Source organism: Ranitomeya imitator, chromosome 4 (assembly GCF_032444005.1).
Source record: "Ranitomeya imitator isolate aRanImi1 chromosome 4, aRanImi1.pri, whole genome shotgun sequence".
In the NCBI taxonomy this organism is placed as follows: domain Eukaryota; kingdom Metazoa; phylum Chordata; class Amphibia; order Anura; family Dendrobatidae; genus Ranitomeya; species Ranitomeya imitator.
This window is the reverse complement of record NC_091285.1, coordinates 22,310,318-22,337,397: the sequence shown is the minus strand read 5'-3', so window position 1 is coordinate 22,337,397 and position 27,080 is coordinate 22,310,318. Positions and strand designations below refer to the sequence as shown.

General features: G+C 45.0%; 2 protein-coding genes across 5 annotated transcripts in view; one reads left to right on the top strand and one right to left on the bottom strand.

Moving 5' to 3' along the window:
• The window catches only part of NUP50 (nucleoporin 50), a 53,112-nt gene extending 26,969 nt beyond the window's left edge, over positions 1–26,143 (top strand). For all 4 annotated transcript variants that reach the window (XM_069763325.1, XM_069763329.1, XM_069763322.1 and 1 more), the window contains exons 3-8: positions 19,318–19,401; positions 19,480–19,654; positions 20,090–20,728; positions 21,148–21,235; positions 22,857–22,975; positions 23,970–26,143. In XM_069763325.1, coding sequence (XP_069619426.1) covers positions 19,318–19,401; positions 19,480–19,654; positions 20,090–20,728; positions 21,148–21,235; positions 22,857–22,975; positions 23,970–24,172 — 1,308 coding nt within the window. In that variant the 3' untranslated portion in view covers positions 24,173–26,143. The remainder of the gene's footprint in view (positions 1–19,317; positions 19,402–19,479; positions 19,655–20,089; positions 20,729–21,147; positions 21,236–22,856; positions 22,976–23,969) is intronic.
• On the bottom strand, positions 11,082–15,689 carry LOC138675259 (uncharacterized protein KIAA0930 homolog). The gene is made up of 7 exons (XM_069763320.1): positions 15,504–15,689; positions 14,407–14,508; positions 14,076–14,216; positions 13,697–13,891; positions 13,363–13,528; positions 12,520–12,675; positions 11,082–11,813 (listed from the first exon to the last, which is right to left on the bottom strand). The coding sequence occupies exons 1-7, from the start codon at positions 15,672–15,674 to the stop codon at positions 11,773–11,775; spliced, it is 972 nt and encodes a 323-aa protein (XP_069619421.1). The 5' UTR covers positions 15,675–15,689; the 3' UTR covers positions 11,082–11,772.
• Positions 26,144–27,080: the final 937 nt, after the last annotated feature.

The following is a 27,080-nucleotide window of genomic DNA, read 5'->3' as shown; positions in this document are numbered from 1 at the left end:
AAGGGTACCTGGGAGATGGCAGCCGATTCCCTAAGACCAGCGGTAGCAGCAACTTGTATGGCCAGATCCTTGATGATCTGGCTAGAAAAGTTGGAGTTCCAGCTAAAAGAAGGGGCTTCCAGAGATATAATTCTGAGTGCCTTACCAGTGATTCAAGAGGCCGCTGCCGTACTATCCGATACTTCAGTTGACTCTCTCAGAATGACGGCCAGAGCAGCAGGACTCTCTAACGCGGCTCGTAGAGCCAGGTGGTTGAAATGCTGGTCGGGGGACATCCAATCTCTGTGCTATTCCATGCAAAGGGGAGTATGTCTTTGGTCCAACCTTGGATGAGTTGCTGGAGAAAGCAGGGGATGAAAAGAAGAGATTCCCTAACTTATCATCTGTGTCCTACCATCGTCCCTTCAACAGGAAGAGATTTGGTCAAGGAAGAAGGGCATTTTGTCACCTACTAGAGACCGGTTTAGTTGGGAGAATAAACGTAGAAGAGGTTCGATGCTTTATGTTCCGTCGTTCCACAAGAGAGCGTAAAAAACCTGACCAATGACCTAGCAATCCCTGTGAGGGAAGGAGATTGTCGGCCTTCTTTCCAGCATGGTCAAAAATAGTGATTGAGTGCGGAGCATAATATCGGATGGACTCAGACTTGAGTTTAGTCACCTTCCACGAGATAATTTTAAATTGACTCCCTTGCGCTCTTCTCCCCTTGAACAAACGGCATTGGAAGCAGAAGTTGTGAGCTTGTCTTAAAAAAAAAAAGTCCTGATTGAGGTTCAGGAATCAGAGAGGTAGAGGATTCTAGTCTCCTCTATTCCTTATTCAGAAACCAGACAGGTCATTTAGAACCATTATCCCCTCTGTGACCTTAGACGTACTATCCCGTCGAGGTGCCCTGGGCTTATCTGACCCTGGACGGGATAGTACGTCATAGCCGATCGGCCGCGCTCACGGGCGGAGCGCGGCCGATCGCGGCCGGGTGTCAGCTGCTTATCGCAGCTGACATCCGTCACTATCAGTCACGGACCGCCCCCGGCACATTAACCCCTGGCACACCGCGATCAAAGATGATCGCGATGTGCCGGCGGTGCAGGGAAGCACCGCGCAGGGAGGGGGCTCCCTGCGGGCTTCCCTGAGACCCCCGGAGCAACGCGATGTGATCGCGTTGCTGCGAGGGTCTCACCTCCCTCCCTGCTCCCTCCAGCCCCTGATCCAAGATGGCCGCGGATCCGGGTCCTGCAGAGAGGGAGGTGGCTTCACAGAGCCTGCTTAGAGCAGGCACTGTGAAGCAGCGCTGCATGTCAGATCAGTGATCTGACAGAGTGCTGTGCAAACTGTCAGATCACTGATCTGTGATGTCTCCCCCTGGGACAAAGTAAAAAAGTAAAAAAAAATTTTTCCAAATGTGTAAAAAAAATAAAAAAAAAATTCCAAAATAATGAAAAAAAAAAAAAAATTATTCCCATAAATACATTTCTTCATCTAAATAAAAAAAAAAAACAATAAAAGTACACATATTTAGTATCGCCGCGTCCGTAACGACCCGACCTATAAAACTGTCCCACTAGTTAACCCCTTCAGTAAACACCGTAAGAAAAAAAAAAAAAAAACGAGGCAAAAAACAACGCTTTATTATCATACCGCCGAACAAAAAGTGGAATAACACGCGATCAAAAGGACAGATATAAATAACCATGGTACCGCTGAAAGAGTCATATTGTCCCGCAAAAAAAGAGCCGCCATACAGCATCATCAGCAAAAAAATAAAAAAGTTATAGTCCTGAGAATAAAGCGATGCAAAAATTATTATTTTTTCTGTAAAATAGTTTATCGTATAAAAGCGCCAAACCATAAAAAAATGATATAAATGAGGTGTCGCTGTAATCGTACTGACCCGAAGAATAAAACTGATTTATCAATTTTACCAAACACGGAACGGTATAAACGCCTCCCCCAAAAGAAATTCATGAATAGCTGGTTTTTGGTCATTCTTCCTCACAAAAATCGGAATAAAAAGCGATCAAAAAATGTCACGTGCCCAAAAATGTTTTCAATAAAAACGTCAACTCGTCCCGCAAAAAACAAGACCTCACATGACTCTGTGGACCAAAATATGGAAAAATTATAGCTCTCAAAATGTGGTATTGCAAAAAATATTTTTTGCAATAAAAAGGGTCTTTCAGTGTGTGACGGCTGCCAATCATAAAAATCCGCTAAAAAACTCGCTATAAAAGTAAATCAAACCCCCCTTCATCACCCCCTTAGTTAGGGAAAAATAAAAAAAAATGTATTTATTTCCATTTTCCCATTAGGGTTAGGGCTAGGGCTAGGATTAGGGTTAGGGCTAGGGTTAGGGCTAGGGTTAGGGCTAGGATTAGGGTTAGGGCTAGGGTTAGGGCTAGGGCTAGGGTTAGGGTTAGGGCTAGGATTAGGGTTAGGGTTGGGGCTACAGTTAGGGTTGGGGCTAAAGTTACAGTTAGGGTTTAGATTACATTTACAGTTGGGAATAGGGTTGGGATTAGGGTTAGGGGTGTGTCAGGGTTAGAGGTGTGGTTAGGGTTACCGTTGGGATTAGGGTTAGGGGTATGTTTAGATTAGGGTTTGTTATAATTGGGGGGTTTCCACTGTTTCGGCACATCAGGGGCTCTCCAAACACGACATGGCGTCCGATCTCAATTCCAGCCAATTCTGCGTTGAAAAAGTAAAACAGTGCTCCTTCCCTTCCGAGCTCTCCTGTGTGCCCAAACAGGGGTTTACCCCAACATATGGGGTATCAGCGTACTCAGAACAAATTGGACAACAACTTTTGTGGACCAATTTCTCCTGTTACCCTTGGGAAAATACAAAACTGGGGGCTAAAAAATAATTTTTGTGGGAAAACAAAAAGATTTTTTATTTTCACGGCTCTGCGTTATAAACTGTAGTGAAACACTTGGGGGTCCAAAGTTCTCACAACACATCTAGATAAGTTCATTGAGGGGTCTAGTTTCCAATATGGTGTCACTTGTGGGGGGTTTCTACTGTTTAGGTACATTAGGGGCTCTGCAAACGCAATGTGACGCCTGCAGACCAATCCATCTAAGTCTGCATTCCAAATGATGCTCCTTCCCTTCCGAGCCCTCCCATGCGCCCAAACGGTGGTTCCCGCCCACATATGGGGTATCAGCGTACTCAGGACAAATTGGACAACAACATTTAGGGTCCAATTTCTCCTGCTAACCTTGGAAAAATACAAAACTGGGGGCTAAAATATAATTTTTGTGGAAAAAAAAATATTTTTTATTTGCATGGCTCTGCGTTATAAACTGTAGTGAAATACTTGGGGGTTCAAAGCTCTCACAACACATCAAGATGAGTTCCTTAGGGGGTCTACTTTCCAAAATGGTGTCACTTGTGGGGGGTTTCTACTGTTTAGGTACATTAGGGGCTCTGCAAACGCAATGTGACGCCTGCAGACCATTCCATCTAAGTCTGCATTCCAAATGGCGCTCCTTCCCTTCCGAACCCTCCCATGCGCCCAAACGGTGGTTCCCCCCCACATATGGGGTATCAGCGTACTCAGGACAAATTGGACAACAACTTTTGGGGTCCAATTTCTCCTGTTACCCTTGGGAAAATACAAAACTGGGGGCTAAAAAATAATTTTTGTGGGAAAAAAAATTTTGTTTTATTTTTATGGCTCTGCATTATAAACTTCTGTGAAGCCCTTGGTGGGTCAAAGTGCTCACCACACATCCAGATAAGTTCCTTAGGGGGTCTACTTTCCAAAATGGTGTCACTTGTGGGGGGTTTCAATGTTTAGGCACATCAGTGGCTCTCCAAACGCAACATGGCGTCCCATCTCAATTCCTGTCAATTTTGCATTGAAAAGTCAAATAGCGCTCCTTCCCTTCCGAGCTCTCCCATGCGCCCAAACAGTGGTTTACTGCCACATATGGGGTATCAGCGTACTCAGGACAAATTGGACAACAACTTTTTGGGTCCAATTTCTCCTGTTACCCTTGGTAAAATAAAACAAATTGGAGCTGAAGTAAATTTTTTGTGTAAAAAAGTTAAATGTTCATTTTTATTTAAACATTCCAAAAATTCCTATTAAACACCTGAAGGGTTAATAAACTTCTTGAATGTGGTTTTGAGCACCTTGAGGGCTGCAGTTTTTAGAATGGTGTCACACTTGGGCATTTTCTATCATATAGACCCCTCAAAATGACTTCAAATGAGACGTGGTCCCTAAAAAAAAATGGTGTAAAAATGAGAAATTGCTGGTCAACTTTTAACCCTTATAACTCCCTAACAAAAAAAAAAATTGGTTCCAAAATTGTGCTGATGTAAAGGAGACATGTGGGAAATGTTACTTATTAAGTATTTTGTGTGACATATCTCTGTGATTTAATTGCATAAAAATTCAAAGTTTGAAAATTGCGAAATTTTCAAAATTTTCGCCAAATTTCCGTTTTTTTCACAAATAAACGCAGGTACTATCAAAGAAATTTTACCACTATCATGAAGTACAATATGTCACGAGAAAACAATGTCAGAATCACCAGGATCCGTTGAAGCGTTTCGGAGTTATAACCTCATAAAGGGACAGTGGTCAGAATTGTAAAAATTGGCCCGGTCATTGACGTGCAAACCACCCTTGGGGGTAAAGGGGTTATAAACCTTAAGTCCCTTAATGAGTTTCTGGTCAATCGAAGCTTTAAAATGGAATCGATCAGTTCAACAATAAAGATGCTGTTTGAAAACAGTTTCATGGTAGTCGTAGATTTAAAAGACGCGTATTATGTACTGTACCTATCCAGAGAGATTTCCAGCAATTCATAAGGGTGGCTGTTTTTATGGGAGGAGTAGTTCGCCATTTTCAGTTTAGGGCGCTTCCCTTCGGTCTATCAGCTGCCCCTAGGGTATTCACGAAAATAGTTTCCGAGGTCGTGGCGCATTTCTGGGAATCCAATATTCTTATTATTCCCTATTTAGAGGACTTTCTCATAGTGGGGAATTCAGTAGATCATTGCCTGATCACAGGTGGGAACGGCTAGGGCCAGGCTACAACACTTAGGCTGGATAATAAATTATGAAAAATCCCGGTTACGGCCCCTAAACGTTCAGAGATTTCTAGGTCTACTGTTAGATTCTGAAGCCCAGCAGTGTCGTGTTCCACCAGACAAGTTAATACGCATCAAACAACAGGCGTTAATCGATAGACCCTCCATGACCCTTAGGCTTTGTCCCTATTAGGGTCTCTGACATCATGTATCCCAGCTGTCAGGTGGGCTCAGTTTCACACTAGACCTTTACAAAAAGACGTTCTAGCTAAGGATAGAGCCTTGGGAGGGTTCCTGCAGGGTCAGATAGTATTACGTTCGTTAACCCTTACGTCTCTTAGATGGTAGCTAAGCAAAGACAACTTATCTTCAGGAGTTCCCTGGGTAACACCTATAACTTGTGTAATAATTACGGATGCCAGCCTCTTGGGGTGGGGGGCCCATATGGGTGACATCGTGGTTCAGGGAAAATGGGACTCCCAGGTGGGAGCCTCATCCAACCAGAAGGAGTTAATGGCAATTCAATTATCGATTATGAAACTCCTCGTATATCTACAGGGTCAGCATGTCAAGATCATTTCGGACAACCAGGTGGCAGTAGCCTATGTCAACCACCAACGTGGGAACACGTTCCGAGGCTCTGATGCAAGTGGAAGATCGCCTATTCCAAACAGCAGAGAGACATTTTCAATCTTTAACAGCACTTCATATCCGAGGGAAGGAAAATGTAAAAGCAGACTTTCTAAGCTGCAATACTCTAAGGTAGTGTTCCCCAACTCCGGTCCTCAAGAGCCACCAACAGGTCATGTTTTGAGGATTACCTCAGTATTGCACAGGTGATAACTGCATCACCTGGACAAGCAATCATTCAATGACCTGTGCAAAACTAAGGAAATCCTCAAAACATGGCCTGTTGGTGGCTCTTGAGGACCGGAGTTGGGGAACACTGCTCTAAGGCAAGGAGAGTGGTCTCTGAACATAGACATCTTCAATCAGATTGTCCGCAAATCGGGTCAACCAGAGGTGGACCTCTTTGCCACCAGAGAAAACAAAAAAGTGAGAAAATTCTGTTCCCTAAATCCCAGAGAGAACCCTCTGGTAGTGGACACCCTCTTGCTAAAATGGGATTTCTCCTTAGCCTACGCATTCCCACCGTTGACGCTATTACCTCTGGTAGTGAGGAAAATCAGGGAAGATCGGGCAAAAGTCATACTAATTGGCCCAGGAGGACCTGGTTCGTGTGGCTCAGAACCATGTCAGTATGCGATCCCTGGGTGCTTTCAGACCTGCTCTACCAGGGGCCGATCAACCATCCACAAGTGATGGGACTTCATTTAACGACATGGAGTTTGAGAGGTCATTGTTGATAGAGGCTTCTCCCCAAATTTAGTCGATACCCTTCTGAAGAGTAGAAAACAGATTACAACAAAAATCAACTCTAGGACCTGGAGGCAGTTCCTGGCCTTTTCAGATTTTAACATCAAAGAGGGGGTTCCGATACGGCAGAGAATGTCTGCAGACGGGTTTGGAGTTAAGTCTTTCCACCAGTACACTAAAGGTACAGGTCTCAGCCTTGGGGGCCCTGTTCTCTTGTAACATTGCCAATAACTATTGGGTTTCTAGGTTTATTAAGGCAGCTGGTAGAGCTAGACCCATACACAAAAGTAAAAGCATACCATGGTATCTCAACCTAGTCCTTTCAGCCATGACAAAGGCCCCGTTTGAACCCCTACAGTCAGCCTCAATAAAAATGCTAGCCCTTAAAACGGCTTTCCTGGTAGCGATAACATCTGCTCGTAGAGTAGGAGACATCCAGGCACTTTCCAGACTTCCCCCTTATACAGAATTCTTGCAGGACAGGGGTAGTCCTGAGACCGGACCTAGCCTACTTGCCTAAAGTAGCATCCCACTTCCACAGGTCGCAGGAAATAGTCTTGCCATCCTTTCACCCTAACCCTAAGGAAGAAAAAACTCCATACATTAGATGTTAAAAGATGCCTTCTAGAATACATCTCGGCTACTAATACTTGGAAGAAGGATAATGCATTATTTTTATCCTTCCAAGGTCCTAGGAAGGGGCTTAGGGTATCTAAATGCGTGCTAGCCAAATGGATTAGGGAGGCTCTCTCTAGATTATACAGCAGGTGGGGTCCGGCTCCGCAGAATCTGAGGGCGCATTCCACCCGGGCCATGGCTTCATCCTGGGCAGAAAGATCGGGAGTGTCAATCGACCAGATATGTAAGGCGGCCACATGGTCATCTCCTTCCACCTTTTTCAAACACTATCGGTTGGACTTGGGGTTCTCCTCAGATCTCACCTTCGGGCTATAGTCCCTCCCTAAAGTGGCTTACATCTCTAATTCTCAAGTGGTGCTGTCATGGGAGTCCGAATACAGCATTAACCCCTTCATGACCGGGGGATTTTTCGTTTTTCCGTGTTCGTTTTTCGCTCCCCTCCTTCCCAGAGCCATAACTTTTTTATTTTTCCGTCAATTTGGCCATGTGAGGGCTTATTTTTTGCGGGACGAGTTGTACTTTTGAACGACATCATTGGTTTTAGCATGTCGTGTACTAGAAAACGGGAAAAAAATTCCAAGTGCGGTGAAATTGCAAAAAAAGTGCAGTCCCACACTTGTTTTTTGTTTGGCTTTTTTGCTAGGTTCACTAAATGCTAAAACTGACCTGCCATTTTGATTCTCCAGGTCATTACGAGTTCATAGACACCTAACATGACCAGGTTATTTTTTATCTAAGTGGTGAAAAAAAATTCCAAACTTTGCTAAAAAAAAAAAATTGCGCCATTTTCCGATACTCGTAGCGTCTCCATTTTTCATGATCTGGGGTCGGTTGAGGGCTTATTTTTTGCGTGCCGAGATGACGTTTTTAATGATAGCATTTCGGTGCAGATACGTTCTTTTGATCGCCCGTTATTGCATTTTAATGCAATGTCGCGGCGACAAAAAAAAACGTAATTCTGGCGTTTCGAATTTTTTTTCCCGCTACGCTGTTTAGCGATCAGGTTAATACTTTTTTTTAATTGATAGATCGGGCGATTCTGAGCGCGGCGATACCAAATATGCGTAGATTTGATATTTTTTTTATTGATTTATTTTGATTGGGGCGAAAGGGGGGTGATTTAAACTTATGTTTTTTTTATTTTTTTTCACATTTTTTTTAAACTTTTTTTTTTTAACTTTTGCCATGCTTCAATAGCCTCCATGGGAGGCTAGAAGCAGGGACAGCACGATCGGCTCTGCTACATAGCAGCAATCTGCTGATCGCTGCTATGTAGCAGAATTGCACGTGTGCTGTGAGCGCCGACCACAGGATGGCGCTCACAGCGACGGGCAATCAGTAACCATAGAGGTCTCAAGGACCTCTATGGTTACCATTCACAAGCATCGCCGACCCCCGATCATGTGACGGGGGTCGGCGATGACGTCATTTCCGGCCGCCCGGCCGGAAGCGGTAGTTAAATGCCGCTGTCTGCGTTTGACAGCGGCATTTAACTAGTTTATAGGTGCGGGCAGATCGCGATTCTGCCCGCGCCTATTACGGGCACATGTCAGCTGTTCAAAACAGCTGACATGTCCCGGCTTTGGTGCGGGCTCACCGCGGAGCCCTGCATCAAAGCAGGGGAGCCGGCATCGGACGGTATAGTACGTCCGATGCCGGTAAGGGGTTAAGTTACTTACCGGTAACTGCATTTTTCGGAGGCCCAAGACAGCACTGTTAGTTGCCTCCCTTTTCATGTGGGGGCTACACTTCCTCAAAACAAAAAAAGAATTTTATCGCGTGTGATAATTAGTTTACAGTTAAAATAGGATATTTGTATATAATGGTTATATATGTGTGCCATTAACCGCGATAGTCCCTCTCAGGCTCTGAAATAGAACTGATATGTGGGAGAGGTGCCGCACTTTTGTATCTGTAGGTTTCCTGTTCCCGAAGGGCGGATCCCTCTCTCGTGGTGCTGTCATGGGCCTCAGAAAAATGCTGGTACCGGTAAGTAACTTACCGTATATACTCGAGTATAAGCTGAGATTTTCAGCCCAAATTTTTGGGCTGAAAGTGCCCCTCTCGGCTTATACTCGAGTCACGGTGGGTGGCAGGGTCGGCGGGAGAGGGCGCTGAGGCATACTTACCTAGTCCCGGCGGTCCTGGCGCTCCGCCTGCCGTCCCACGGTCTTCGGGTGCTGCAGCTCTTCCCCTCTTCAGCGGTCACGTGGGACCGCTCATTAGAAAAATGAATATGGACTCCACTCCCATAGGGGTGGAGCCGCATATTCATTTCTCTAATCAGCGGTGCCGGTGACCGCTGATAGAGGAAGAGGCTGCGGCACCGAAGACAGCTGTCCGGGAGGAGCGGGACGCCGGGAGCAGGTAAGTATCGCATATTCACCTATCCCCGTTCCACACGCTAGGCGTTGCTCCATCTTCCCGGCGCCTCTCCATCTTCCCGGCGTCTCTCCGCACTGACTGTGCAGGTCAGAGGGCGCGATGACGCATATAGTGTGCGCGGCGTCCTCTGCCTGATCAGTCAGAGCAGAGAGACGCCGGGACGAGATGCCGGGAGCTGCAAGCAAGAGAGGCGAGTATGGCTTTTTTTTTTTTTATTGCAGCAGCAGCAGCAATGGCACAGCTATGGGGCAATAATGAACGGCGCAGAGCACTATATGGCACAGCTATGGGGCAATAATGAACGGCGCAGAGCACTATATGGCACAGCTATGGGGCAATAATGAACGGCGCAGAGCACTATATGGCACAGCTATGGGGCAATAATGAACGGCGCAGAGCACTATATGGCACAGCTATGGGGCAATAATGAACGGCGCAGAGCACTATATGGCACAGCTATGGGGCAATAATGAACGGCGCAGAGCACTATATGGCACAGCTATGGGGCAATAATGAACGGCGCAGAGCACTATATGGCACAGCTATGGGGCAATAATGAACGGCGCAGAGCACTATATGGCACAGCTATGGGGCAATAATGAACGGCGCAGAGCACTATATGGCACAGCTATGGGGCAATAATGAACGGCGCAGAGCACTATATGGCACAGCTATGGGGCAATAATGAACGGCGCAGAGCACTATATGGCACAGCTATGGGGCAATAATGAACGGCGCAGAGCACTATATGGCACAGCTATGGGGCAATAATGAACGGCGCAGAGCACTATATGGCACAGCTATGGGGCAATAATGAACGGCGCAGAGCACTATATGGCACAGCTATGGGGCAATAATGAACGGCGCAGAGCACTATATGGCACAGCTATGGGGCAATAATGAACGGCGCAGAGCACTATATGGCACAGCTATGGGGCAATAATGAACGGTGCAGAGCATTGTATATGGGGCACAGCTTTATATGGAGCATCTATGGGGCAATAATGAACTGTATGGGGCATTATATGGGGCTCCTGATTCAATATGGATATTCAAGAACACTTGATGTCTCAATTAATTTTACTTTTATTGGTATCTATTTTTATTTTTGACATTAACCGGTAGCTGCTCCATTTTCCACCCTAGGCTTATACTCGAGTCAATAAGTTTTCCCAGTTTTTTGTGGCAAAATTAGGGGGGGGGGTCGGCTTATACTCGGGTATATACGGTAATGCTTTCCAGGAGGAACATGGGCAACGTTCTAAGAAAAGACTGCGGCTCACACGTGAGAGCTGGCACAGATCTGTAGAAGTGACGGCACCGATCACCTGCGGAAGACAGAGGAGCCGCGTTACTCAACATTCTACTAGAGTGAAGAGCGCCCTCTGCTGTACAAAACCCATATGTGCACTTCATTTGTTTTTTTTCCTGTATCCCCTTTGCTCTTAAAAGGCTGGTGTGTTTTAGTGGGCGGAGGTAAAAACAGAATTATATAAAGAAAAACAAAACAAAAAAAAAAAAATCTGTGTTACCTCTCCTCCTCCTTACAGCCCTGTAAGACAACTGGCTACGGAAGTAGCCTCTCCCCACTGCAGCAGGAGCCTCTCCCCAAAAGAAAAAAAAAAAAAAGCCACCAAATTCCAGTCGTGGGACCTCGTCTGTATTGCGCAAGGTACAACAATCACATCATTAATACTTCTATACAATTTTTTTTTTTTTCAAATTCACAAAGAAAAATAAAAGTCACAGAATGAAATTTGTCCTTTTGCTCGATTTTTTTTTTTCCCTTTTACACACACAAAAATGTATATAAAATACACAAAAAAAAAAAAATCCCCAGACGCAGACGTCTGCACACATCACTCGCAGAACAGGAGGGCGGACGAAAGACACCAAAACACAGAGTCAGTCCAGTGTCCACATTCATTGAAAATCTCGGACTGGACCCGCGTACGTATACCGACGAGCCTGCTCTCCCCTCCCCCACCCCACGCAGTAAAAGAAGGTATAACAAATTGTTTATAAAGCATGATGGGCCACAGTTAAGACTTTTTTTGTTTAGTTTTTTTTTTGGACCACTAGATGGCAACAGCGAGGTTGGGTGAAAGGATTAAAAAGAGGCACTTTAGACTGGCTGGTATTTCTTTCCTACTGCGGGGTCGTGGGCAGTAGGAAGCACAAGCTTGTCCCCTCGCTCGTCTTTGTTCGGTGCAGGTACACTGGGTGGACACTAGGTGGTAGTGCTGCTCACAAAAAACACTGCAGGTCAGGTTAGGCACTATGGCAGTGTAAAATGCAGTTTTCCCAAAGGCAGCGCCAACTTTATCTGCTATGACATCAGGATTGGCTTCTGTCGAACGTCCAAAATATCTGCAGGGGGGGAAAAAAAAAATTAGATTTTTTTTTTTTTTTTTTTATTGTTTCCTTCACTCAAGGGAACTGAATTAGTTATTCTTTAACTCCTCGTAGACCAACCAATGGTTTATAACTCTTGGGTGGTCCATATATAAGCTCCGCTAGTGTCATTGTAGGATGGAGGATTGATCGCTGTATAGCTCCAGAGTTAGCGATCATCTCATCACCGTGTGCCAGGATCCTGAGATCCCCAGATCAGCTCTGCTGTACAGTGAAGAGCTGGAATCTGCCTTGTACCTGGGAGCCAATATACCCGCCCCAGTTACAGGGAAATCAGCAATAATTAAAATTTTAAAATGACCCCCAAAATAGTTAAAAAATTATATATACATATACACACACACTATATATATATATATATATATATATATACACACACATATACACACACACTATATATATATATATACATATATATACATATACACACACACACTATATATATATATATATATATACACACACACATACATACACACACAGGGAAAAAGATTATATATTTAATTAAAAGTAAGCCTTGAACACAAGTTGCAATACCAGACACAATCTGTAGACAAGGGTGGCGCTGTGGCTGCAGTGACCAACTGAGTGTACACATCACATTGTAAAGAAGGCACAGAAGAAACCGTGTAATACTTAAGTTTTTACCCCAAAGACTCACCTGACAAGATGCGCTGCAGCGGCAAAGTGACGTAGGTCAGGTGTGCATAGAGTAGGAAGTTCTCGTCAGTTCGGTTCAGTTTCAGCCATGACCCCACCAAGGATCTCCCCGTCCCAGACAGCGAGCGCGACCTCAGGTTGGTGACATTATGGATATCTGCAGAGAGGGGCACAAGAGCAGCTGCTTTAATGGCTGGCAGCTCATTGTGACAGACCCTCCCCTGTAATCAGTCACTATGTGAGGAGAGCTAGATTCCTATTGCCTTCAATAGAGTCTGTATACATCTCTATGCAGAGAGCTCCACCTAGTGGAGACTGCAGGCAGAAAGAATTACATTATTGATCCCTATGTCTACGCACTTCTACAGCTCTGACTTCTATAAAAAGAAAACCAAGTATGGTTACATCGATTTTGAATCCTAAAAAAATGTAGGATACACTTTAAAGGGGTAGTCCAGCTTAGAGAGCCCATTTCCATACATCCTATTAAGGAATATTGGGTTATTAAAGGAGGGTTCTCTGTTCAGGATCCTCATCTGACAGGCAGAGTAGAGATCAGCTATAAAGAGCGTCTCTCTGGAGGACCCATCCTGCACTACTGATAAGAATGGGCCTCTGTGTAATACTTCATTTCGCCTGTGGTGGCACTGTAGGAAAATGTAACACTTGCTACCAAGTGTTTCCACAAATCACAGCTGATGAGAGGAGCTCCAAGCAGGAAAGCACTTTGTGAAAATCTAAGTTTCAATGAGACTTTCAAACAAGGGCTGCCAAAAGTAGAAAACCCCTTTAACTTACAGCTAAATAAATACCCCCTCTCACTTCAATATCTGATCAATCATACCTCCCCCATCATCGCTGTCCCGGAAAAATTCCTCGCTGTCATTTGCGGAGTGAGATTTCTTCATCTCAGCGATTCGGTTCCTCGGCACTTTCCTTTTCAGGGATGGTGAGAAAAAGGAAGGACGGTTGTTACGTTCGGGAGTGGGGGGAGTGCTGAACGACGTGACCTGGCGGGGAGGAAGATATTAAAATGGTAAATGTAAATAAAACTCCAAAAAATATATATAAACTGTCTCAAGACCTTAACAACCTTATTGTCGCAAAACAATATATATATTTTAGATCCATATAGGATACTCCAGTTTTGTAAAGTTATGGTGCAGAACGTAACTCACCCGCTCAAGCAGGGGTGACCCAGGGTTGGAATCCTCCTCGGTGCCGTATGGAGACGTGTCCCCGGTGGACACTCTGCTCACAGCCATCTCTGCATGGCCTTTACCCTGTGGCCCCTTCATGCGCACAAATTCCATGTTGTTGTATTTATAGAAGCCGAACGACATCTTCTGGGCCATCTTTGCCGCCACGCTGACCTGGACCCGAAATAGGAGAAATCCATTCATTACCCATTACATTACAGGACAGTCATGTTTATTAAAGAGGTTTTCCACATATCTGCTTCCTCATAGGAAGGATTGCGAAAAAGTCAGCACAAATGGGGGTCTGTGGAGTGAGGAGAGCCCACCCTGGCAGGCTTTTTCTTAATCACACATTTACCCGATTGTCGTACACTTTCTTTAGAGCCTCGTATCGGATGGATCCCTGGAATATGACTCCCTGAAAAGTGTTTGTCTTGTCGCTTGCCACAAGCTCCACACAAACCATCTCCCCTTCCCCTACGGCCATGTCACTGAACACCTAGAAGACAAGAACGCTCCATAGTGACCATGCGGTAACATATATAAGTATTACACACACACCCTCAAAAAAAAAAAAAAAAAAAAAAAAAAAATTATATATATATATATATATATATATATATATATATATATATATATATATATATATATATATACACCCTCACTATATACACACACACACACCGTACCTCCTCAAAGTTGTCTATCATGTAGAAGATATTGGGATAACTGATCTTCGACTCTTCTCCCTTACTGTCCATGGGGTGTTTGCTTGGAGAAGCGAATACTTGCTGAAAGAACAAACATTTTAATTTTAGAGGAAAAAAAAAAAAAAATGTATATATACAGTACAGACCAAAAGTTTGGAGACACCTTCTCATTTAAAGATTATTCTGTATTTTCATGACTATGACAATTGTACATTCACACTGAAGGCATCAAAACTATGAATTATCACATGGGGAATTATATACTTAACAAAAAAGTGTGAAACAAGTGAAATTATGTCTTATATTCTAGGTTCTTCAAAGGAGCCACCTTTTGCTTTGATGACTGCTTTGCACACTCTTGGTGACGCTCAGGTCAGAGGGCGCGATGACGTGGTTAGTGCGCGCCCTCTGCCTGAACGTCAGTGCACAGGACGCTGAAGACACAGCGGCACCCGGCGGTGGAATGAGGACAGGTGAATATTGCAAGTGCAGGGGGCCTGAGCGACAAGAGGAGAGTATGGTTTTTTGTTTGTTTTTTTTAATCGCAGCAACAGCATATGGGTCAAATATCTCTATGGGGCATCTTATGGGGCCATTATTAACCTTTGTGCAGCATTATATGGGGCATATTTTAATATGGAGCATCTTATGGGGCCCATCATACTGTATGGAGCATTATATGGGGCGTATTTTGTATGGAGCATCTTATGGGGCCATAATGAACTGTATGGAGCATTATATGGGGCTCCTGATTCAATATGGATATTCAAAAACACTTAAAATTAATTGAGATATCAGTAGGTTACTTTTATTGGTATCTATTTTCATTTATGAAATTTAACAGTAGCTGCTGCATTTCCCACACTAGGCTTATACATGAGTCATTAAGTTTTCCCAGTTTGTTTGTTTGGGGGGAGGTCAGTTTACACTCGAGTGTATACGGTATATATTTTACACACATGTACATATAGCACACAAAGAAATATCCACAGCCCAGTGCATAGATGGGTAGTGCCCATGCGCGAATACAAAGTAAATCAACATTTAGGCAGCATCTTGGTAGACTGCTCACCCACCTGGGATTTCTTCTTATGAATGTGGATGTCTCCAGCATCAGAACGTGTGCACACTGCACATGTCACCATGTAGTCCAGCTGTGGGGAAAAGAAAATACACAGAAATGATGATACATCCATCCGCCATCGCTGTATATTCTGCCTTTCTGGAGTCAAGAACAGCTGAGTCATAACTACTAGGGAAATGGTAGGGAAGCTCAGGTGATCGTTTGGGGATCTAGCCCTAATAATCAGTTATGAAATATCAGCGTTATTACATTGGCGACACAAACTGTTAGGTTCCTCTCCAGTAAAAGCATCCAAATTCACAGACAGTGTAGTATTGCCTGAGTCAAGATAAGCAGCTTTCACAAAGTGTAGTACTGCCCAACTCTAGATGAGAAGCTTTCACACAGTCTAGTATTTCCCAAGTCCAGATAAGCAGCTTTCACACAGTGTAGTATTGCCAGAATCAAGATGAGCAAATATGAAAGTGTAGTATTGCCAGAATCAATATGAGCAGATTTCACAGTGTAATATTGCCCGAGTCAAGATAAGCAGCTCTCACACAGTGTAGTATTGCCTGAGTCAAGATGAGCAGCATCCACACAGTGTAGTATTGCCCAACTAAAGATGAGCAGCTTTCACACAGTGTAGTATTGCCTTAAGGTATCTTCACACATAACGATATTGTTAACGATATCGTTGCTATTTGTGACGTAGCAACGATATCGTTAATGAAATCGTTATGTGTGACAGCGACCAACGATCAGGCCCCTGCTGGGAGATCGTTGGTCGCTGAACAAAGTCCAGAACTTTATTTCGTCGCTGGACTCCCTGGAGACATCGCTGGATCGGCGTGTGTGACACCGATCCAGCGATGTCTTCACTGGTAACCAGGGTAAACATCGGGTAACTAAGCGCAGGGCCGCGCTTAGTAACCCGATGTTTACCCTGGTTACCATCCTAAAAGTAAAAAAAAAACAAAAAAACACTAGATACTTACCTACCGCTCTGCTTTCCGGCTCACAGACAGTACAGGAGGAGTGCAGAGCACAGCGCTGGAGGACAGACAGCGGTAGGTAAGTATCTAGTGTTTTTTTTTTTTTTTTTTACTTTTAGGATGGTAACCAGGGTAAACATCGGGTTACTAAGCGCGGCCCTGCGCTTAGTTACCCGATGTTTACCCTGGTTACCAGTGAAGACATCGCTGGATCGGTGTCACACACGCCGATCCAGCGATGTCTCCAGGGAGTCCAGCGACGAAATAAAGTTCTGGACTTTGTTCAGCGACCAACGATCTCCCAGCAGGGGCCTGATCGTTGGTCGCTGTCACACAGAACGATTTCATTAACGATATCGTTGCTACGTCACAAATAGCAACGATATCGTTAACAATATCGTTATGTGTGAAGGTACCTTTAATGTGAAGGGGCCTTTAGGGTACCGTCACACAGTGCAATTTTCATCGCTACGACGGTACGATCCGTGACGCTCCAGCGTCGTAACAATATCGCTCCAGCGTCGTAGACTGCTGTCACACTTTGCAATCTACGACGCTGGAGCGATAATTTCATGACGTATGTGCGATGTAGAAGCCGTTGGTTACTATGCGCACATCGTATACGATATATGTTACACCATGCAATCATGCCGCCACAGCGGGACACTAGACGACGAAAGAAAGTTTCAAACGATCTGCTACGACGTACGATTCTCAGCGGGGTCCCTGATCGCAGGAGCGTGTCAGACACTGCGATCTCGTAACTATATCGCTCGAACGTCACGAATCGTGCCGTCGTAGCGATCAAAATTGCACTGTGTGACGGTACCCTTAGTCAAAATGAGCAGCTTTCAAAGTGTAGCATTGCCCAACTAAAGATAAGCAGCTTTCACACAGTGTAGTATTGCCTGAGTCAAGATGGGCATTACTTCACTGTGTGAAAGCTGCTTGAGTCAAGATAAGCAGCTTTCACACAATGTAGTATTGCCCAACTGAAAATGAGCAGCTTTCAGAGTGTAGTATTGCCCAAGTAGAGATAAGCAGCTTTCACACAGTGTAGTATTGCCCGAGTCAAGATAAGCAGCTTTTAAGGTACTGTCACACTAGACGATATCGCTAGCGATCCGTGACGTTGCAGCGTCCTCGCTAGCGATATCGTCCAGTGTGACAGGCAGCAGCGATCAGGCCCCTGCTGGGAGATCGCTGGTCGGGGAAGAAAGTCCAGAACTTTATTTCGTCGCTGGACTCCCCGTAGACATCGCTGAATCGGCGTGTGTGACACCGATCCAGCGATGTCTTCACTGGTAACCAGGGTAAACATCGGGTTACTAAGCGCAGGGCCGCGCTTAGTAACCCGATGTTTACCCTGGTTACCATTGTAAAAGTAAAAAAAAAACACTACATACTTACATTCCTGTCACGTTCCTCAGCGTCAGCTTCCCTGCGTCCCCCAGTGTCAGCGCCGGCCGGCCGTAAAGCAGAGCACAGCGGTGACGTCACCGCTCTGCTTTCCGGCCAGCGCGCTTACACAGTGCAGGGAAGCTGACGCCGGGGGACGCGACAGGAATGTAAGTATGTAGTTTTTTTTTTTTTTACTTTTACAATGGTAACCAGGGTAAACATCGGGTTACTAAGCGCGGCCCTGCGCTTAGTAACCCGATGTTTACCCTGGTTACCCGGGGACTTCGGGATCGTTGGTCGCTGGAGAGCTGTCTGTGTGACAGCTCTCCAGCGACCAAACGGCGACGCTGCAGCGATCCGGATCGTTGTCAAGATCGCTGCAGCGTCACTTAATGTGACTGTACCTTAATATTTCAGACACCAAACATGTCTAGGTTCTTTTTTTAAGTGGTTAACAAAAATTAAAAAAATTTGTAAAAGGAAGAAAAAAAAAAAGCCATTTTCCGAGACCTGTAACGTCTTCATTTTTCGTGATCTGGGACTGAGGGAGGGCTTATTTTTTGCGTGCCAAGCAGAGTTTTGATACCATTTTGGTGTAGATTTGATTTCTTTTTTTTTTTTTTGATCGCCTGTTGTTGCAATGTAGATGCGACCCAAAAAATGTAATTCTGGCGTTTTAAAAAAAAAAAAAAAAAAAATTTTCTCTCATTATGCCGTTTAGCGATTGGGTTAATTCCTTTTTTTTATTTTTTAAAAGATAGATTGGATGATTCTGAACATGGCAATACCAAATATCTTTGTTTGAATTTTTTTTTATTTTGAAGGTTGGTGATTTGAACTTTTATATTTTTTTCATTAGCTCCGGCGCGGAGTCCGATGTGGGCGTACTATTATGCTCAATGTTGAAAAGGGGTTAATCGAGGCTGTTGTGCTACAATGTTTGGAGCCTTAGTGGCCCAATAGTTCTGCCAGGATTGAAATATCTTACAAATGCTGTGAAGTTCTTCCTCCCTTTGTTCTTTTAGCCTTTGCATAACGAGCACAATTTTCCCCCATGATACTGTATGGCTGTGTGCACATGCTGCGGATCCGCAGCGGATTTTTCCATGCAGAAACGCTGCAGATCCGCACTGTGATGTACAGTACAATGTAAATCAATGGGATAAAAAAAAATAGCTGTGCAGATGGTGTGGAAAAATCAGTGCGGAATTGCTGTGGATTTTGAAGAAGTGCATGTCCCTTTTATGCAGATCTGCAGCGTTTCTGCACCTCTCCATGATAAAAATCCGCAGTGGCAAAATCCGCATCAATTATGCATAAAAACAGCAGCTGTGGATTCCGCCAGGGGATGCGGATTTAGTGCAGAAAATTCTGCACCACTTTTTCTACGTATGCACATAGCCTATGTCCGTCTCATTGTCCGTCTTACAGGCAGGAAGGTTTTGTGTCGCCAGTCAGGACGTTTTGAAGGGCAGAGAAATTAAGAAGGCGAAGAGGAGGAATCTCGGAAGTGAGGTAATAACCGCGATAAGTCGGTAACTTGTCACCTGCATCTACTTGAAGCTAAACCTGCGTCTGTGTTTCCCCCTCTAGTCTGAGAGCAGTGGAGCTTTTAAAGGATTTAAAGGTTTATTCGCCCCATCCGGAGCAAGTTTTGGTGGATTTGGAAGTGAATCTACTGCAAAATCATTCGATGGTCTGACCAACGGGAGCCGCACACCATCAATGTTCACCTCAAAGCCTCTGGGGGAAAGCAAACAGTCTGTCGGTGAGTTTGAGTTGTCACAGTTCTGTTTAATAGTCGTTACAGATCCAATGAGTTGTTTTGTTTTTTCTTGTGTTGCTGCCGAATTGCCGCTACAAATTCTGCTCAATTAATAAGCTACTTGTGCATTCAGCCTTAGAGGTGGTCGTCTGGATAGGACACATCTATAAATGGCTCAGGAGTTGCTCAGGAGTTGACACTGGACATTCACTGACAAACTGGGTCTCTGCTAGGAACCCCCGACCATCCATAGGAGTCCGCTGTAGTCTGTGGACTCCGGTGCCAAGTGTTCAGATATATTTTTCGTCCAGCAGCTCCTCTGCTTGAAACAGCTGCTCTTTGTTCTTGGGTGAATTCACCCTTATCGATCACTTAGGGGATATTCCGGTGTGGTACATTCATACCTTGTTCCCTTACCATGTCGTCTTTCATCCGCAGGGTCTCTCTTCGCAAATGGTCCCTCACCTTCCACCCCTGGAGCGTCCAGCGCTGCAAAAACCAACGGTGAGAAATCTTCATCTACCTCTGGTTCTGGTCCAAACAAGTCCATCGGCTCCAGCGACTACAACAAACAGTTGGCGTCCCTAAACTTCTCTGTCCGTGACTGGATCGTGAAGCACGTGGACTCCAATCCTCTTTGTGATCTGTCGCCGATCTTTAAAGACTATGAACAACATATAGCCACCATCGAGCAGAAATACGGAACCAGTTCAGACAGTGGGTCCGAGAGCGACAACTCCAAGGGCATCCAGACCATTCCATCGTTCGCCTCCTCTAAGGTGGAGCCCAAACCATCCTTTACTTTTACTTGTAAAGAGAATAAATCTGAACAGCCGGCTCGATCCCCTTCAGAAAAAAAGACTCCGCTGTCAGAAAAAAAGCCTCCGCCGTCTGCTTCGCTCTTCTCATTTGGCCAAAAGGCGGACACTAGTAGCTTTGCTTCCTTTGGCTCTGGGTCTGCAGCTGGATTTTCGTTTGTAGCCGGGGCTGCCAGTCTCTTTGGTAAAGATACAAACAAGAGCAGCGTCGGAGCCTCTCCTGTTGTATCAGCGTCCACCAAGAAAAGCGAAGAATCAGGTAAATGTGCACATACACCTAAATGATTGTGTCTGAGGAATACGTCGCAGTGGAGCATAGGTTGTTATTGTGTATACATAGTACACAGTTATTGTTTTTTTTTTACTGAGATTTTTTTGCTGATTGTTGATCATGGTCAGATTGGTGTGGGTCCAAATCCTGCCACTCCGGTTGGTATTTTGGGCTTTGGTCCCCCTACCTTTCTGATATTGATGACCTATCCAAAACGGTCCACTCTGCCGTCTCTTCCTTTTCAGGATTGTGGGGGTCCCAGCAATACAAAGTAGCCCCTGAAGATGCTACTATTTTTTTTTTTTTTTAATCAGTTTGTCGCTAAAGCTATACTTCACCCTGATACAAATTTTCTGGATTTTTTCCCCCTTTGTTTTCATGCTTCCACCTTTTTTTAAATATTTCAGGTGAAGGCGGTGATGAGGAAGAAGTGGAAGAGCCGCCAAAAGTTGTTATTCAAGAAGTGAAAGAAGATGATGCCTTCTATTCCAAAAAGTTAGTATCAAATGCTCTTGGCTTTCGTACAAAATTTTTTGGCACGTTATCAAAGTCTTTAAATGTTAATAATGGGATGTTACCCCGATAAGACATGTGACCTTGAGTGACCTGGCTACTAATTGGCCGCATGGCCTGGTGACTGGTGGTCGAGATGTCATTACTTCCAGTCCGGCTGGATTTCGGGGTAAATATCCCTTTTATCACCGAGTGTAAAACTCCTTTTTAAATACCGTATTTTTCGGACTATAAGACGCACCGGACCATAAGACGCACCCCAAATTTGGGGTGAAAATTGCAGAAAAAAAGATTTTTTTATAACATGGGGGTCCGTCTTATTGTCCGAATTTACAGTATCTTATGGCGGTGGCAGAGCAGGGTCACAGGAGGCAAGGTGGGGTGATGCTGGGATGAGGAGGTGCTGTGATGAGGAGGTGCTGTGATGAGGAGGTGCTGTGATGAGGAGGTGCTGTGATGAGGAGGTGCTGTGATGAGGAGGTGCTGTGATGAGGAGGTGCTGTGATGAGGAGGTGCTGTGATGAGGAGGTGCTGTGATGAGGAGGTGCTGTGATGAGGAGGTGCTGGGATGAGGAGGTGCTGGGATGAGGAGGTGCTGGGATGAGGAGGTGCTGGGATGAGGAGGTGCTGTGAGGTATGGCGTGAGAGGGGTCCCTGGCGTACCATGCAGGCTTACCTAGGTGGCAGAGGTGCGGTGGCAGATGTCCGGTGGCGGGGGTGTGGCAGCAGAGGAGGCGCAGGAAGCGGGGTCCCTTTCCCCGGTATGGTGATGCAGCAGGCCCGGTATGCAGCAGAGCCGGGTGAATCCTCTTGTTATCGGTGGGCGCGGCCATCTTCCTGAGGCCGCGCGTGTGCAGATGAAGCGCTCTGCTCCCGGGGCTTCAGGAAAATGGCCGTGGGAGGCCGCGCGTGCGCAGATGGAGATTGCGGCGGCCATTTTCCTGAAGCCCCGGGAAGCAGAGCGCTCCATCTGCGCACGCGCGGCCTCCGGAAAATGGCCGCCACCACCGATAACAAGAGGATTCACCCGGCTCTGCTGCATACCGGGCCTGCTGCATCACCATACCGGGGAAAGGGACCCCGCTTACTGCGCCTCCTCTGCCGCCACACTCCCGCAACCGCACCTCTGCCACCGCACCTCTGCCACCTAGGTAAGCCTGCATTGTGACTATTAGACGCACCCCCCATTTTCCCCCCTTTTTTGGGGGGGAAAAAGTGCGTCTTTTAGTCCGAAAAATACGGTAAGTGTAAAATTTGCTAGCCATGTACTTATCACCTCCTACTACAGGCATTGGATAAGATGGAGAGAAAAAAAATAAAAATTGACGGTCGCACCTGATGGAAAGTGCCATGGTTTTCCATCTAGTGCTCACACTGTTATTTTGGAGGATGGGGTCTCTAAAATATATATATATTTTTTTGTTCCGTCTGCCAATATCTGTCTTGTGTTCAGATCGCACCCACAAAATCTGGTTCTTCACCAGCATATGATTACAAGGTTCATTGATAATCTGTACAGACTCTCTCTCCTCTAGATATAGTGGAGGACCAGATGTGCGGCGTTATTTCATTCTCCAAACTCAAAATCTAATTTTCCTTCTAGGTGCAAACTATTCTACAAAAAAGATAACGAATTTAAGGAGAAAGGAGTCGGCACCCTTCATCTAAAAACGTTAGGAGATAAAAAGGTGCAGCTGCTGATCCGTGCCGATACCAACCTAGGTGAGTACCAGATCCTCGATACATCATATAAGCTCTTAATCACACCTGTCGTTGGTGCTGTCAAATACTCCGAATATCAATATGGGAAAATGCCACGTAGATCTGATCTAGGTCTCGGTTACTGTGAAACTTTCCATTCTGATGACAGATCAGGGCATTAATTGCTTTATAAAAATTTTCTGTAATTTCTCGAGTGTCAGTGCAGCAAGTCTTTCACGATGTTACTCTTACCTGTAGGTGTCCCCGCTGTGCAGCCTAAAATCACTTGAGTCCTCAGGAGAGCAGACTGGGCAATTCACTTTCCCGAGGGGCCGCGTTAGAAACTGTGACTGCTGTGGAGGGATGGAGTGACGTAATCACATCCACTTTCTCAGTTGCACTCGCCGATTGGTGGATGAAGGAGCTGGAAGCTCTGTCCTCCACCAAAGTATTCACTGATGTCTGCATCCTGAGGATGTACATAGCTGTGACAGGCGGGCAAATAAAGACCAAGCCACTAGAGATGAGTGTACGCGCTCGGGTAATGTCTTATCAGAGCATGCTCGGGTGTTATCAGAGCATCTGGCCGTGCTCGTATATTATGTCAGTCTATGATTTGCTGCTGTTAGACAACCTGAACACATGTATAGATTCACTAATGGCCACAGGGACTCAGACATATGTGAGCGTCTGGGCGTGCTCGTATACCACCCGAGCATGCTTAGATAAGATGTTATCAGAGCACGTTTGCTCATCACTAGAAACCACTTCTGAAAAAATCCTCACCTCAGCTGCAGCGTTTCTCCGCTGGGGAGAATAATGGATGGCTTCCATCACTGTGGACGTGGATCACCAAGCCCGATGCTGCGGTAACACTCGGCTCCTTGTATTCCTCCATTTATTCCAGACTGCTTTTTCTTGTAGGGTAATACAGAAGCGCTCACTAATGGGAGGCTGGAATTTTTTTATTTTTTTTTGTATTTTCTAATACAGATGTCCCTTTTTATAATTTCAGGAAACATCTTGTTGAACATTTTGGTCCAGCCCTCGCTGCCGTGTTCAAGAATGGGAAAGAACAATGTGATGATCGTCTGCGTCCCCAACCCTCCCATCGACGAGAAGAACCGGTCCGTCCCCGTCACCATGCTAATCCGAGTAAAAACCACAGAGGACGCTGACGAGCTGCACAAAATTCTAATGGAGAAAAAAGGGGCCTAATATACACCCCACCCCGAATGCCTTTATGGAATTTTTTTTTTTTTTTTGCCAAGTTGCTGCTCATTTACCACACTTTAAGGGTTGCCATTCTTCAAGCTCCTGGTTTTAGTCAATACGGAAAGATTGAAAACATTTTTTTCAAAGTTTTAATTTTTTGGGGGGTCAGGAAAGATTTAGATGGTAACAAAGCTTTAAGGAAGGAAAGGTGTCAAGTAAGAAAGGAATCTGCCTGCTGTCAATGTGAATGGCTGATTATCACAGCCAAAGCCTTAGTCAATCCTCACATACAACCGCTCTGTGAGGAAATGGGAAGCATCGTGCGGCGATCAAGGACTCGTGTTGCCTTCTTCCCGCTCGGCGTTTGCGCTCTGAACGCCGTTGTGACTGATGTTCACTTTACTTATTGTGGACAATTTCTGCATTAAATCACAAAAATGTCTATTTTACATTGGTCCTGACTCCCTTCACAAGACCAATGTTATGACAAGGGGTATTCCCAACGATCGATGGGGGTCTGTCCTCAGATGAAAGGTAATGTCCCTGTCAATGGGGGAGGAGAAACCAATTGGCACACGTTGCTAAACCAGCACTTGTCAGGATTGTTAAGGATCCCCTAATTATGTGATGCCATAACTATATACCCCCTTATAGGAGGAAAGATTTACCCCAGTAATCCACCCCTAGTGTTGGATAAGCCTCCTGGGAAACCCTACTGGTTTTCCCCTTTTCATAGCAAAGACAGTCTTGCAAAAAAAAAATATAATTGTCATGTGGAAACCGTTACATATCGCCCCCAGGTACCAGGAATTGATGTTTTGGACTGTTCCAAAGCCGAAGGTTGGAGTCACCACTTGTTTGGGTGCAATTAATGCAGATTTAGGCTATGTGCACACATTCAGTTTTTTTTGCGTTTTTTCGCGGTAAAAACTAATTAAAAACTCATTAAAAACGCATACATTATGCATCCTATCATTTAGAACGCATTCTGCATGTTTTGTGCACATGATGCGTTTTTTTGTGTGTGAAAAAAACGCATCGCGGTAAAAAGTAGCATGTTCATTACTTTTGCTGATTTTCTGCGTTTTTCCCGCTATTCTATGCATTTGGGAAAAACGCAAAAAAAAACGCATGTGGATTTCTGGTAGAAATGTCCAGTTTTTGTCAGGAAAATTTCTGCAAGAAATCCTGACGTGTGCACATACCCTTAGTGCAACTTTTCCCAGATTATCCTGTGGGTGACTAGCTGAGTTAATGAATACAAGCTGCATCATATTACATGATATATATATTTTTATTTTGGCAAGAGTGTTTGAAAGCTTCTGAGGAGGCTAAAACTGCATTGGTGCTCGATACCAGGGATAAATCTCGCTGATAGGGGGGTACCTTTTTCCGTTTATATAAATTATTTGTGATCCGTTTTCATACCCGTCCCCCAAATCTCAGATTTTCAGACCTCTTTTACTGACACACAAGTCTGAACTGGATGTATCTGAGGAGCAAAAGCTGTCAATTCTGACATCAACTATGTCTGCTTTGTTAATGGATGAGGGCTGATATGTTTTTTTTTCCAAGGGGTTGTCAAGCATAAGTAAGCGTTGCAAGTCAACCCGTGGCTAGGTTTTGGGTTATGATGCCATCATTTGGGATTCTGGTTTTCCTGTCATAACTGTGTCATTCCAGTATTGGGTTGGAAGTGGTTACTTTCCATGAGTCCGGGACTCTTCTTGCGGGGTGACGGGCCCACACAGGACTCATCGGCGGTGCTGAAAAGGAGAGATCTGGACTAATTTCATAAGCTCGTTTACTTACTGATATGACGGGTGCTTTAGTGGCTCCAAACTTGGTGACCTTTCCCTCTTAAATCTATTTTGTACATGTTAATATTGTGCTGATTAAATGTGTTTTTGGGATTGGATGGTTTCCAGAGTGGACGGTGAGTAAGTGGCAGTGAAATAAATGGCGCTTGTCAGGTCCCGGCGGTGCAGAGTGGTTTTTGGTGTTTGTCTGCACACCCAGAGTCTTAATAATAATAAAATAATCTTTATTTTTATATAGCGCTAACCTATTCCGCAGCGCTTTACAGTTTGCACACATTATCATCGCTGTCCCCGATGGGGCTCACAATCTAGATTCCCTATCAGTATGTCTTTGGAGTGTGGGAGGAAACCGGAGTACCCGGAGGAAACCCACGCAAACACGGGGAGAACATACAAACTCCTTGCAGATGTTGTCCAAGGTGGGATTAGAACCCAGGACCCCAGCGCTTCAGTGCTAACAACTGAGCCACTGTGCTTCCCTAATTTTTGGGAACTACATGGGCTAATTCAAATTTTTTTTTTTTTTTTCCCCCCATTCTTTGTGCTGAAAGGTGTATTTACAGTTTTAGGAAATATGGCTAATCATTTAAGGGGCTTGTAGGGGGGGTAAACTCATATAAAAGGTCCAGCAATGATATGAGCACCCTCATGGTCTGGGGTGTCCTTCCCTATCACGTGTCTTAGTGCGGTGGTCCGTGCCCACCGCTTGGGATGTTGATGCATGCTGGAAGTTGTAGTTTCATTAGTGCTCCGGAGCTACGTATTGCAGAAATGGCTGCCCTTGGACATATGATTGTCGTGTAACTGTCTGATGGACGTTGTCCTTATGGCTGTATTTACTAAGGGTCATTTAGAGCTCTCCTCACAAATAACAGCCACATTGTAAGCCAGTGGGGGGATTCCACAAATAAAAGCCACAGCTATAAAGCGCCTTTTGAGGGATCAGGGTTTTTTTTCCCCCTTATTTCTCCATGCCTTACATCTGAGTTGACGGACTAGTCTGTTGTGTTGACCTTCTGGAACTTGTAGTTTGGCAGAGACCATTGCTGCCTATTAGGAAATTAGTCACATCATCTGTGTAGGAAACGAGA